The sequence below is a fragment of the Balearica regulorum genome, chromosome 3, assembly GCF_011004875.1.
Source record: "Balearica regulorum gibbericeps isolate bBalReg1 chromosome 3, bBalReg1.pri, whole genome shotgun sequence".
NCBI classification, from domain to species: domain Eukaryota; kingdom Metazoa; phylum Chordata; class Aves; order Gruiformes; family Gruidae; genus Balearica; species Balearica regulorum.
In genome coordinates, this window is record NC_046186.1 from 93,294,961 (window position 1) to 93,307,514 (window position 12,554).

The 12,554-nt window shown below is 34.0% G+C and overlaps 1 protein-coding gene across 1 annotated transcript in view; it reads left to right on the forward strand.

The window, feature by feature from the left end:
* Positions 1-12,554, forward strand: part of DNAH8 (dynein axonemal heavy chain 8) — a 144,945-nt gene that overhangs the window by 54,119 nt on the left and 78,272 nt on the right. The window contains 8 exon segments of the mRNA XM_075750088.1: positions 291-515; positions 1,633-1,805; positions 3,647-3,825; positions 5,790-5,977; positions 7,908-7,994; positions 8,097-8,204; positions 8,981-9,115; positions 9,746-9,907. Coding sequence (XP_075606203.1) covers positions 291-515; positions 1,633-1,805; positions 3,647-3,825; positions 5,790-5,977; positions 7,908-7,994; positions 8,097-8,204; positions 8,981-9,115; positions 9,746-9,907 — 1,257 coding nt within the window.

The following is a 12,554-nucleotide window of genomic DNA, read 5'->3' on the forward strand; positions in this document are numbered from 1 at the left end:
TACTGGAGTACACAAAGGGATTGTAAGTGAAACTGAGAATTGTCCTTAACTTGTGTGTATCTCAGTATGTGACAAATTTTCATAGAAGTTTGAAGGAGTTTCCGGTACCACAGCAGAATGAATTAACTCCGGCACAGTATCCTGGTGAGATAGCATCATGCTGGATGTAGTGATAATTTGGAATGCTCTATATGGTAATTTATGGTTCCTATTACATCTAAGGCTTCTACAATAAGGCTAGTGTTCAACAAGTGATTCTTCTGTATTTTTTTCACATATCAAATTTGTAGGTTGGATTACTGGGAATTCAGATGTTGTGGACACGGGATTCAGAAGAAGCTCTACAGAATGCTAAAGAGGACAGAAAAATCATGCAAGTAACCAACAGGAGATTTCTGGAGATTCTGAATATGTTGATTAGCCAGACCACGCATGATCTTTCCAAGTTTGACAGAGTGAAATTTGAAACACTTATTACTATTCATGTGCATCAGCATGATATTTTTGATGATTTGGTAAAGTACCAAATTTCTGACAATGAAATGCATTTTCTGCCATAATAATTTTTCTTATGTGTAGTAGCTACACAGGTGTGTGCATGTGCTTGTAAGACAGATGTCCATAATGCCATCATAGTAAAAATAGTACACTTTTGCTTAAACTAGAATAAAATCCATCAGTTCTGTCATCTAAATATATGCTTCAAATTTTTACACTTTTCTTAGAATATTTCAGTTTTCCACTTCGTCCTACAGAATTGTTTTGATAGACAAAATCCTTTTAGTATGTTCTTTCTTTGAAAACCTGTTGTATTACTCTTACTTGCATAATTAAAAATGTTGAGTCTGCTGAGGATATTTTAGCTTTATCATCATAGATAATTTCCTCATGGCTTGTTACAGAATCTCAGCAGTTGGCACTAGGCTGCACTTTAGCTCCACCCATTCTAGAGTTACAGCAATGATAGCAACATCTTCCTTATCTCCTAGCTACTTCTTTGTCTCTCCTACTCCCTTGGAGAGCAGGCTACTGGGATTCTCTTTCTCATTCCTAGGGAGAATATATAGAAGACAGACAAACAAACAAAACCCTACTAAAATCAACAGATAATGCCAATCCTATACTTGAACTTTTTAGACTGTGCTAAATTGTTTACATTCCTTTATTCTTTGAGGAATGGCATCCCTTGAGGAATGGCATCCCTCAACACTACATCTCTCATATTTTTACTGCTGATGACATAAGCTAATTAGAATCTACATAATTTGCCTCCCATGCCTCAGTCCTTCATCATGCCCTTTGTTCTAATATGTTTGGTGGATTTAGCAGTGTGTTGTTTCCTAATTTCACTTGGAGGGTGAGCTGCACTACCAAAGCAATTTAAGATTTATTTGATGAACACAGATGTTGTTATGATCAGGTTAAGTGATCAGGACATTATGTAATATCAGTTTAGCATACATCTGAACAAATTATGTGATGCTTATATGAATTTCAGTTTACTTACATAGGAACTTTAATCTGAATAATCACTCATTGTTCTCGTACAAATAAGCATTTTATCACAGTTATCAAAGACAATAAACTTGGATGCTCAGTTATAACGTATACATTTATTTACTTTTGTTTAAGGTGAAAATGCACATCAAATCACCAACTGATTTTGAGTGGTTAAAGCAATCTAGATTCTACTTTAAAGAGGATTTCGACCAAGTCTTGGTATCCATTACAGATGTTGATTTTGTTTACCAAAATGAGTTTCTGGGTTGCACTGATCGTCTGGTTATAACACCTCTTACAGACAGGTTAGAAAAACATTATACATAATGAATACTTTTAATATATATACTGTTTATTTAACATATATCTTCAAAGAGCCACATTCTGAATTGAATCCTGTGTGGGCTGGGTCATTCTAGGAAAAATCTTATCATGCATTTGCTTAATCATACTCTTTTAGAAAATGTAAAATAATGTCTCATTAATTTGTACACTTAGTAATTCCTAGGAAAGTTTTATCACTGCTCAATCTTGGAAAACAAAAGATTTAGTAACAGAAATTAACCATTTTATCATTATACAGTAATGTATAGTTTAGCAGTATTTCTATACTGAAGAAAAGATTAGGTTAAATTCCGTAATAAGGGATTTTGTAAAGAATTTGTGGCTACAAATGTCTTTGAACATGGTCTAAGAGAGCCAGTCAGTGTCTTGTCATCTAATTAGTACTGGGAAACAGCTTAGATTTGTCCATAAGAAACTAGATGTTGACAAAATCCCAGCTGTATAAAGTCACTTGCCATTCTTCTGTAGCTGGGAGGCAAACGACCATTAGTTTTATTTCAAATGTGGCTTAACAATGAGAACTATTTTTCTTTTTTCCTTTTGGGAATTTCTTTGCTTCTTTTTTTTTTTGGTCAAAATTATTCCTCCACTTATTCCTTTCTTGAGATATCAGTTTTGACCTAATGAGAAAATAGAAGGCCAAAAGATACTTCAGTTGCAGAAAGATCCCCTCAAGAACCAAAATAACTTCCAACCTACAATTGTTCATTTTGCTACCTAAGTGGAGTATGTGCCTGTACAGTTTTTTTGAGTACTTTTATTTCTCCAGAAGAGATAGGACTGCTATTGTGACAATATGGAAAGTTCAGTACATTTCTGCAGTGAAATGTACTGCTCTCAACAATCAAGTATGTTTGATACAAAATGTTAAATTCTACCCCAAATTTTGCCTTGACCCTAATAGAATTGTACAAGTAAAACCTTTATGTCACTTTAAAGTTTCTTATTGGTTAGAAAGCATTAAGGTCCGTGCAGTTTATGTTTGGCATAACATATTACAGTGATTCAAGCTAAACTGTAGGAACTAGTTAGTTGTTAAACTCTGTTCAGTTATGGACTAAAACCAAAAATACTTTAGTTAAAAATGCTTTCAGAGTATGTTGAGTTGATTTGACAGTGAAGATACCCCATCATTTGTATAGGAACTTTGTAATTTAATTCCTTTAGTGTTATTCTTCCATACAGTACCATGAATGAAAATCTTAAGACTCATATAGAACTACAACACTAGTCTAAACTTTTTAAGACTTAAAAAAACCCAAAAAACCTTTGGGGGTGGGAGGGTTTCTTAGAATTGTTAAGACTTTTTACCCATAATTGTGGAAGGGGCCATATATCCTTATTCTTTCACACTTGAGGATTTAGACGAACCTAACGAAATGTATACAGACCCACCTTAACGAAATGTATACAGATTAAGATACTGCAGAATATGATGAGGTAGCAGAATTCAACAGCAGAATCTGTTCTTTATAGCTGCAAAAAGAGTTAGTGACAATTAAATTCCTTTGTGATGTACATTTAATTTTTTAGCTCATCTAATATTCACAGTTTGTAACAAGCTAGATTAACACGAGAATTTTTTTTTTTTCTTTTATAAGCAATGTTTAAATGCTGTTATTTTGCAACTTTTACTGCTCAGAACTTCCTGCACTCATGGAAATCAATAGAACTGCTTTATGAAGAAGTAATGTTTCAACATAAGAGCTGTAGAATCTATCACATAACTCATTATTATCTTTATATATATACACATATCTTTCATATGACTTAATAAATTAATATAAATTAACATTTGTAGGTGCTATATAACTTTAGCTCAGGCTTTGGGAATGAACATGGGAGGAGCTCCAGCAGGACCAGCTGGAACTGGTAAAACCGAAACAACGAAAGATATGGGAAAAGCTCTGGGAAAATATGTAGTCGTCTTTAACTGCTCTGATCAAATGGACTTCAGAGGTTTGGGTAGGATTTTCAAAGGTAAGACTTCTTCATGTAGGATAGAAGAGACCTCCACAGGTCATTTAGCATGTGCAGTTAGAGCAGGTCACTCAGGACCTTGTTCATGTTGGGTTTTGAGTATCTCCAGGGGTGGACATTACGCAAGCTCTCTGGGCCTCTGTTCAAGTGTTTCGCCATCCTCATGGTAACTTTTTCTTTATACTTCCATTGACTTGGAATTTCCCACATTGAAACCTGTGTCCACTGTCTCTTCTTCCACTGCACCTCTGAGAAGAGCCTGGCTCCAATTTCTCGGTGCCTCCTATTAGCTAGTTATGAACACCAATAGGCTTTCCCCTTAGCTTTCTCTTCAGGCTGAACAAATCATATTCTCTCAGCCTCTCCCTCTGTGTCATGTCCAGCCACTGACCATTGTGGCAACCATCTGCCGGACTCATGCAAGTATATCAATGTTTCTCCTCTATTGGTAAACCCCAAACTGGATACAAGACTCCAGCTTCTATCTCACAAGTGCAGAGTAGAGGCAAACAATTTTCCTGAACATGCTGGCTACATTCTTGCCCAAATGCAGCTGGCTATGCTACAAGGACATCATTCTGATTCATGCTCAATTAGCTGTTAAGCAGGACACCAGGTCATTTTCCGCAAAACTGGTTTGTGGCCGGTCAGCACTGACCCTGTATTGCTGCATGGAGTTACTCTGTTCCAGATAAAGCACTTGAACTTCATCAGGTTTCTGTCAGCTCATTTTTCAAAGTTATGGCATTGTATGTATTGAGAAGCAAGGGGTGAAACTATTAATTATTTTTTATATTTTTTTTTTTTTAGCAAGCAAATAATTGTGACATGAAAGTACCTAAAGCTATGGTTTTATAAACATATTGCCCCTTTGAAAATCAACCTATTCAAATTTTAAAAATATCTTTCAGTACATGACAGAATCCCTTTAAAATGATTTAGCCTTAACTGCGTAACAATAATATACCTTGAATGCATTAGACAAATTTTTCAGTTTGAAATAGCTGTCTTTCAGTACACATGCCTACTGGTACTTTAATGTCATTTAGGGAAAAAAATGCTGCTACAAATTTTCTCATAAAAAGTTGTTAAAGGAACAACAAGTCTCTTAGTTGCTACTATACATGTTATTTTTCCAAACTGAAATTAGGCAACTGTGAAATTAATCCTTTATGAAAATGTTATTGTTATTAATATAGTGCTTCTAGATTTCTCTTTCCATGTAATTTTCTTTCTCTCTTCGTCTCTTTCTTTCATAGACAAGTTCACACAGAGCATTGTCCACTCTTTGCATTTTGTTAATATCCTGTACCATGCCATGATAAACTTGTAGTTTAGTGTGGACTTAAAATGGTAATGCTTATGCATAGAGATACATGATCTAAGATTAATATTTTCTGTCTTAGGAGATTCAGAGTTTTATTTAAACCCCTAGTTAGTGCAAAAATAATTCAAATTTTTAATTTTAACCTTTATGATTTATGAGAGGCAAGTAAAAAGTAATTTAAAAGCATTGTGAAGGCTGGAAGACCCAGATGAAAATAAAAAAAACTTGGGATTTTTTTGTTGTAACATTTAGGGCTAGACTTTTCTAGCTCTAAGTCACTTGTTAATCTGAAAAAAATAAAAATAATACAGCTTTTTGCAAATAATGGAATTGCTGCTTTACAGTAAAAGGCTACATTCACAAAAAGATCTGGAAGAAAGATCTGCCACATGCCACAAGATAGCAAAATATTTCTTCTGATTTTGATTCACTTTTAAAGCATTTTGTATAAATGAATGAATATTAATTCAAATTGATATGGAAATAGTCAGGTGGATTGGAGGAAGATAGTCCTTGGCCACAGGGCAATAAATAAAACTAATCTTATTTAATTATTTGAAGGAAAAGTTATCTAGTTCAGATATCTCAAATATGGATGAAGAACAACAGATAATAAATTTTTCTGTCCCTGTTTTAGGTCTTGCACAGTCTGGATCTTGGGGATGTTTTGATGAATTCAACCGAATTGAGTTGCCTGTCTTGTCAGTAGCAGCACAACAAATCTATATTATTTTAACAGCAAGAAAAGAAAGAAAAAAGCAGTTCATTTTTTCTGATGGAGACTGTGTAGACTTAAATCCAGAGTTTGGAATTTTCCTAACAATGGTAAATATAGTAATAATTCCAGAGAAGTGTCAAACTATACTATATACAAGTTAATTAAATGGCAAGGTGAAAATAACTGATTGTATTAGTTAAGTGGTGCTGTTGCTATAGAATTAGACTAAACTACTGGAACACATAAATAGTCTAATTATTCATGAATTGCATGCCTTCATTTTTACTTTAAGATTATTGAAAAGATTCATAATTATGCCCCTTCATTACTGTATTGCAATTCATTATGTAGACTAACAGTTTGGCCAAACTTCCAGAATTCTCTGTGCTCATTGAGAGGACTGAAACACTAATATGCTTTACTACCTTAGCTTGAAATGCTTTAACAGTATTAGCGAGAAAGATACTGTAGGAAGAAAAAAAGAATATTCACTTACAGCAGGAGATATAGGAAAGATTTTTTCAAAGACATTTGTCTTGTCTAATGTGTACTTTACATGGATATATAAAAAAGAATTCTTCAAGGTGATTTACAGAAGACAAGTATGATGATTCTTGAATAAACAGCTCTCCTTGTACTGTGGTAAGACCAGGTCTTTTAAAATGTGTGGAAAACATTACCAGATCCTTCATTTGCTAATACAGGATGTGTATAAGCTGGTAAATACAATGCTGGATGTTGACTTTTAGCCTTCTGTGGCAAAGGGGCCCTTTCTGCTTTCTGTGTCAATCCTGGAATCAGTGCAGCATTATGACAGAACTGTGAGGTTTTTGCAAGTGGTAGCTGAGATGCATCGTTCCCTTTCTTATAATGACTACTTGTGAAAAAGTTTTGCAGTATATATAGATCAAAGTTAGGTCCCACAACTGAATGGATAATATGCGTAAAAACTATATGCAAGGCAGTATGTATAATTTTACCCCGGTTACCAACCATTATCCAAGGGAGAAACACAAACTCCTGGATTTAGAATAACTTTCAGAGTATGCTGTCTTGTTGCCATGGGGTTCCTGAGGCTTCATAGCACTAATTCCTGTAATCTCATGGGCAAGGAATTTTATAGTGTATGTTTCCTAAGGCAGATGGCAATCCAAGATGACTTTATGGAAAATTAAAATCTTCACTTGCATTTCTGAGTGCAGGATGATAACTGAGGTCATAAATATCTTTTGACTGCTTCTAATTTCTTAAATGTCGCCTGATGCGAGAGTTATTCCTCATGTTTGCAGCAAGTTTCCGTAACTCTTGTTAATCAAACTTCCTTGGTCATTAAAATTTTCTTTCATATGATTTTGTCGTAAAGTTTTCATGCTTTAATTTTATTGACTGCATTATTTTTACTGTGTCATTACAAAATAATTCTCTGGGTATTCTTGAGCCGTTATTAAAATCAGTTCTGTCACTAAAAGAGAATTACATTTTCTTATGTGATTCTTACTTTAGCAGATAGGATTCACTCACAAACTATTACACATTCAGTGAGATTCTGTACTTTAAGGCTAGACTTGTTGACACAAGAAATAGAGAAGGACAACCTAATATTTCTTCACTGTAGACTGCTTGTATCCTCCATTATTATTATTATTATTATTATATTTTATTTTGGCTCTTGCTAGACACTGATTTTTTTATGTTACAAAAGCTACCTTTTCCGTAAAATGGTAATGAAAACTTTATTTGCATTGGGAATACAGTAGAAGAAATCAACCAACTAGATTGTATTCCATGAAATTTAAAAATTCTGATTGCTGGCTTGTTATGATAAAGAAATTCAGTTATTACTCTGGCAATTATACATAGGTTATTAAATTTGTAGTTATGGTTGAGGTTTTTTCTTCACATTTTAATCATTAGTAGACAAGAATTCTAACTCTGAGCAGATCTAGGTATTTATGCATAAATTTACATTTATTGAACAATCAAAATAACATCCTTTTTACTGTTGTGGATAATAATGCAGTATGTTTTCTTATACAGAATCCGGGATATGCTGGGCGTCAAGAACTACCAGAAAATCTCAAAATTCAATTTAGAACTGTTGCAATGATGGTTCCAGATAGACAGGTACAATTACTGACAGAAATGAAAGAAAAAAAAAAAGATTTACTTTGCTTACCTATCTTCAGAAACACTAATGGAATTTCTAAAAAAAAAATTGTATTTCAGATAATTATAAGAGTTAAGCTTGCAAGTTATGGATTTATTGATAATGTAGTCTTGTCTCAGAAATTCTTTGTTCTTTATAAACTTTGCGAGGAGCAGCTCACTAAGCAGGTACTGTTATGTATTCCCTTCCTCTTTGTCTTTCTATTTACACAATACAACCCCTTAGGTTTTGGGTTGTGGAGACTGTTTTTGAAGCATCAGTTTTATACTTTTTACAAAATATTGAAGTAGTTTAAATATAATTCAAACAAATCTCTCTAAAATTTTTAAACAAATAACCATGTTAATTCATGTGTATGTAGTCCCATACATGCATTTGTTTAATTGTTAAAGGATGGCAGTTCGTGGTTGCAAGTGCAGGAGGTTCTCTGCTTAAACATGGCAGCCAGGTAAAAATTAACCTGGTGATGTTATTTTTCTGTAAGAATTATCTCGGACTAGAGAACGTAGTTGGAAATTAGAAACTGCAGGAGGTACGCCGTGAGTTTAAGTTGCCTTTGTCCCCATAGCACTGCTTTGATCTGAGGTCCTGGCTTTAAGCTGCCTTAGTTGGAAAGACCCAGTCTGGAAGGAACTCTTATTTTTTTAGAACCCTGCTGTGGAGAGGCTACAGAATAATCTCAATATGGCACTATAAATGGTGAAGTCAATTCAATTTAAATTAGAAAAGAAAAACCTTATAATGCCCCCCTACCCCAGATATCCTCAATATCCTTCATTTATTTTAATACAATAATTCCTTAACAGCAGCAACAATTACTATTTTAGCTACCTTTTCCAGGCAGGGCAACTGTACTATACAACATGCAAGAGAAGTTTGGTGTACTGGTGAAATAAAGCTAGAGAACTTGTTAGTGATGCATAAGCCTTTTCCCACTCTCTAGGTCCATTATGACTTTGGTCTGAGGAATATCCTTTCAGTACTGAGGACTCTTGGATCTCAAAAGAGGGCCAGGCCAAATGAAAGCGAATTAAGTATTGTTATGAGAGGGCTAAGAGATATGAATCTTTCTAAGCTGGTAAGAATCTAATTTAATATTTTAGCACCATGTATAGGCAAGTCTACTAGATATTTCATGGGGTTTTGTAGAAGATTAGGGAAAAATCTCAAACATCCTTTAAAAGTTGAAACATGGTAATCATCATATTCTTAAACAGCAATGAGAGTTTATTAGACCTGAAAACAGTGCTCAGGGTGCAAAAGTTCAAATAGTTTAATAATGGCTTAACTGTGAGTGTGATATTTTACATACTGAGTTGTGTACAGACTGACTACTGTACCATAAGTAAATAAACAGAATAGTTTGAGTATCCACTAAGTTAGACTTTTAAAGATTTCTTTCCAGATAGGATGTTCTTTCCTGTGTATGCTGCAGGTGTTTTACAAATCTATTTTACAAATAGATTCCAGTGTCTACTGATTGGGAAATTTCTTTCAATTTTGAATTTATTTCTTACATGGCATATGGATGACATTATCAAAATGCTGTTGTTGTAGTGAGCTGTCCTGTTGGCTTGTCCTGGCTGTGATCTGTAGTTAGAAAATATATTCTTACTGTTTATTATTTTAAAATAGAGATTAATTTTTGTTTGAGAACATTCTTTGGATAATCATATTTAAGCACTTAATTTTTTTTTGTTTGTTTCAGATAGATGAAGATGAGCCTTTGTTTCTCAGTCTTATCAATGGTCTTTTTCCGGGATTGCAATTGGACAGTAGTACTTATGCTGAGCTTCAGGCTGCAGTGGCTAATCAGGTTGAAGAAGCAGGATTAATTAACCATCCACCATGGAATCTTAAGCTTGTTCAGGTAAAAATTCTTTTTTTTTTTCCAAAACATTTTTAACAAACAGGAGTCAGAACACCATGTTAGTAGCTAAACCACTGTCTCACTCAAGGACCTGTGCTTCTAATATGGTGAAAAAACAAAGGTTGTGCGTACACCACACTAAGGAAGACCAATCCAAGGGACTTATGTTTTTATTTCTTTAAATTATCCAGAAGAGGAAAAAATAACTTAAAGCATGCTATTAACTCAGCATTTCCCAGATATGGTTGTGCATCTAAGTTATCTGAATGAAGCAAGGCACCTGTGTGGGTCTCTGAACATGAGTTTCTTAGATCAGAGTAGGGGCAGTAGGGCATAAGATGAATTGTGAGGCATTTTGAAGGCCAAAGCAGTAACTAAAGAGTGAGAAGAAACACAGCCAGGGCACAACTCCTGCTAAGTAGGAGGAGAGAGCTAAAAGACCTTTATAAGGGCAAAGAAAAATGTAAGAGGTATGTATTTCTGACTTAAATACATTTCTGTAATGAAGAAGAGTCATCATGATGAGTTTAATCAGACATTGTAGTAAACAAAGTTGGTTTGTTTCGTTTTTCCTCAAAGTTTTGAGAACCTATACACTGGTTGGGTAATCATCCAGCTTATATGTATTGAGTTGAAAGAGTTGAAGCGTAAGGATGCATAGAGCATATATGTCTGTAACAAGGTTAAGCATAAAATTGAACATGCATGTAGGTACTATAAAATGAAAGAACCAAAAATCGTGTCAGTAACAAGAATGACACTGGCATACAAAGGGAATTATTTCTCTCAAGGACAGGTGTGATTGAAATATTAAAGCTGTAAAGAGATTTAGAAGCTTTCTAGACTACAAGTAGCGAACAAGCCCAGCTACTATCAATTTGTATCTGTAGTGTTCAAAGCTAGCATCCTTCTGAAGGGCATTAGCCACCTGAATACTGTGGAAAGACCCCACCTAAGTGGAATATGTATCCCTCTGTTACCTGCATGCAAAAGTTTTAGTAAAAATGAGTGAGAAAATACATAGAATCTGAACAAGAGACTGTGTAGAAAAACTTGTTGCAATGTTGTTTACATAAAACAAAAAGTTGCTTAGTTTTGACATGAATAGCACTTGGTTCTTGGCACTTTAGGAATAGAGAAATAGACCCCGTGTGCTGGCAGCTTGGCAGAAGTGTAGTATGTTTTGTTTACCTTGTGTTGCAAGCTCTTTAGACTTGGACTGTGTTCTGATTGAAAAGAAAAAGAGATAAAATTGTTAAGGTGTTGCAAGAAATTGTTTTGACTTCAGAATATTTGTAAGACATTATGTTTAGTAAATTAATGATTTAATGATTAAACTAACTTTGGATTATGAAAATTTGTGTTTAGTGTGGAATAATCTTTAAGATGTATTGTTGATTAAAGAGTATGTAGTTTTTAATACGAAGGAAAAAAGGTGCTTAAATGGCTTTTTGGACCTGTACCCCAACATAACATTTAAATGGCTGATAGTTGTATTTCTGATACGCAGTCATGTTTGCAACTAACTTTGAATTTAATATTAAAGACAGTTAACTCATGTTCTGATGATCTTTATGCCAACACACTTCCCTATACACATCCTTCTTTGAAGAGCAAACTTAACAAATGTATCAAACTAACAACTCAAGAAATAAATAGACTTTCACTGAACAATTATAAATTGACAAGCTAGATAGGTAACTAGAGCATCGTTGCTTTATGTTGCTTTTATGCTTTTTATTCTACTCTTTTTTGAGAACATACTTTAATTATTGATAATAATGATGTTTTTAAACATTATGACTTTGTTGGTTTCCTGTGCTCTCTGCTGCTTTGTTTTTTTTCTGCATGCAGGCAACAAGATGTGAACTCTTTTACTTGTAATACTATGCTTTAAACAGTGATCAGCTTTACTTTATTTGCTATATTACTCACTGGGATTGAGCTTGTAACATTAATTAGTGAAATACAGTATTATTTTTTTTATTTCATTAATTGATGAAATTGAATTTTGCTTTGTAAAATTTGTCAGCCAGAGAAGAATTATGCTGTCTTCTAATTTTCATCTTTTACGTATCTCTACTTTTTGGATAATTGTTAAACACTGTTAATGGTTAAGACTAATAATCTTTACCATTTCTAATGGCTGAAAATGGTATTGCTATAGAAGCATTTATTTGTAATTTTGGGAGTATAGCTCCATCAACTGACACTTAAAAACATTATACACTATGGAAATATGTTTGCAACTTTCTGAAATGCAGCCTTGGAATAGAGACTTTCTGAAAGTGCAGGCCTTGAAGTGCTAGACTTCTTCATTGGCTGTACAGTCTTAAATTAGAAACTACATCATTGATTCTTATGAACTAAGTATCTTGAAAGAAACTAGATGTAAACCAAGAAAAGGACTTTGACTTTTGTGCTTATTACCAGCTTTATGAAAATTTCCAAACTTGTATAGCTTAAACAAAACTGCTGTGTGATTTGTTGAATGACAGCAAAAGATACAATACTGTACAGTATTCTATAAAGGGCAACATTCTGTCTTATGTTACTTCACAGCAACTAAAATATCATGTCTCTGTTATCAAACGAGAGGTATATTTATGGCTCTGCTCAGGCTTCACCTAGTTTACAGAAGATTTTG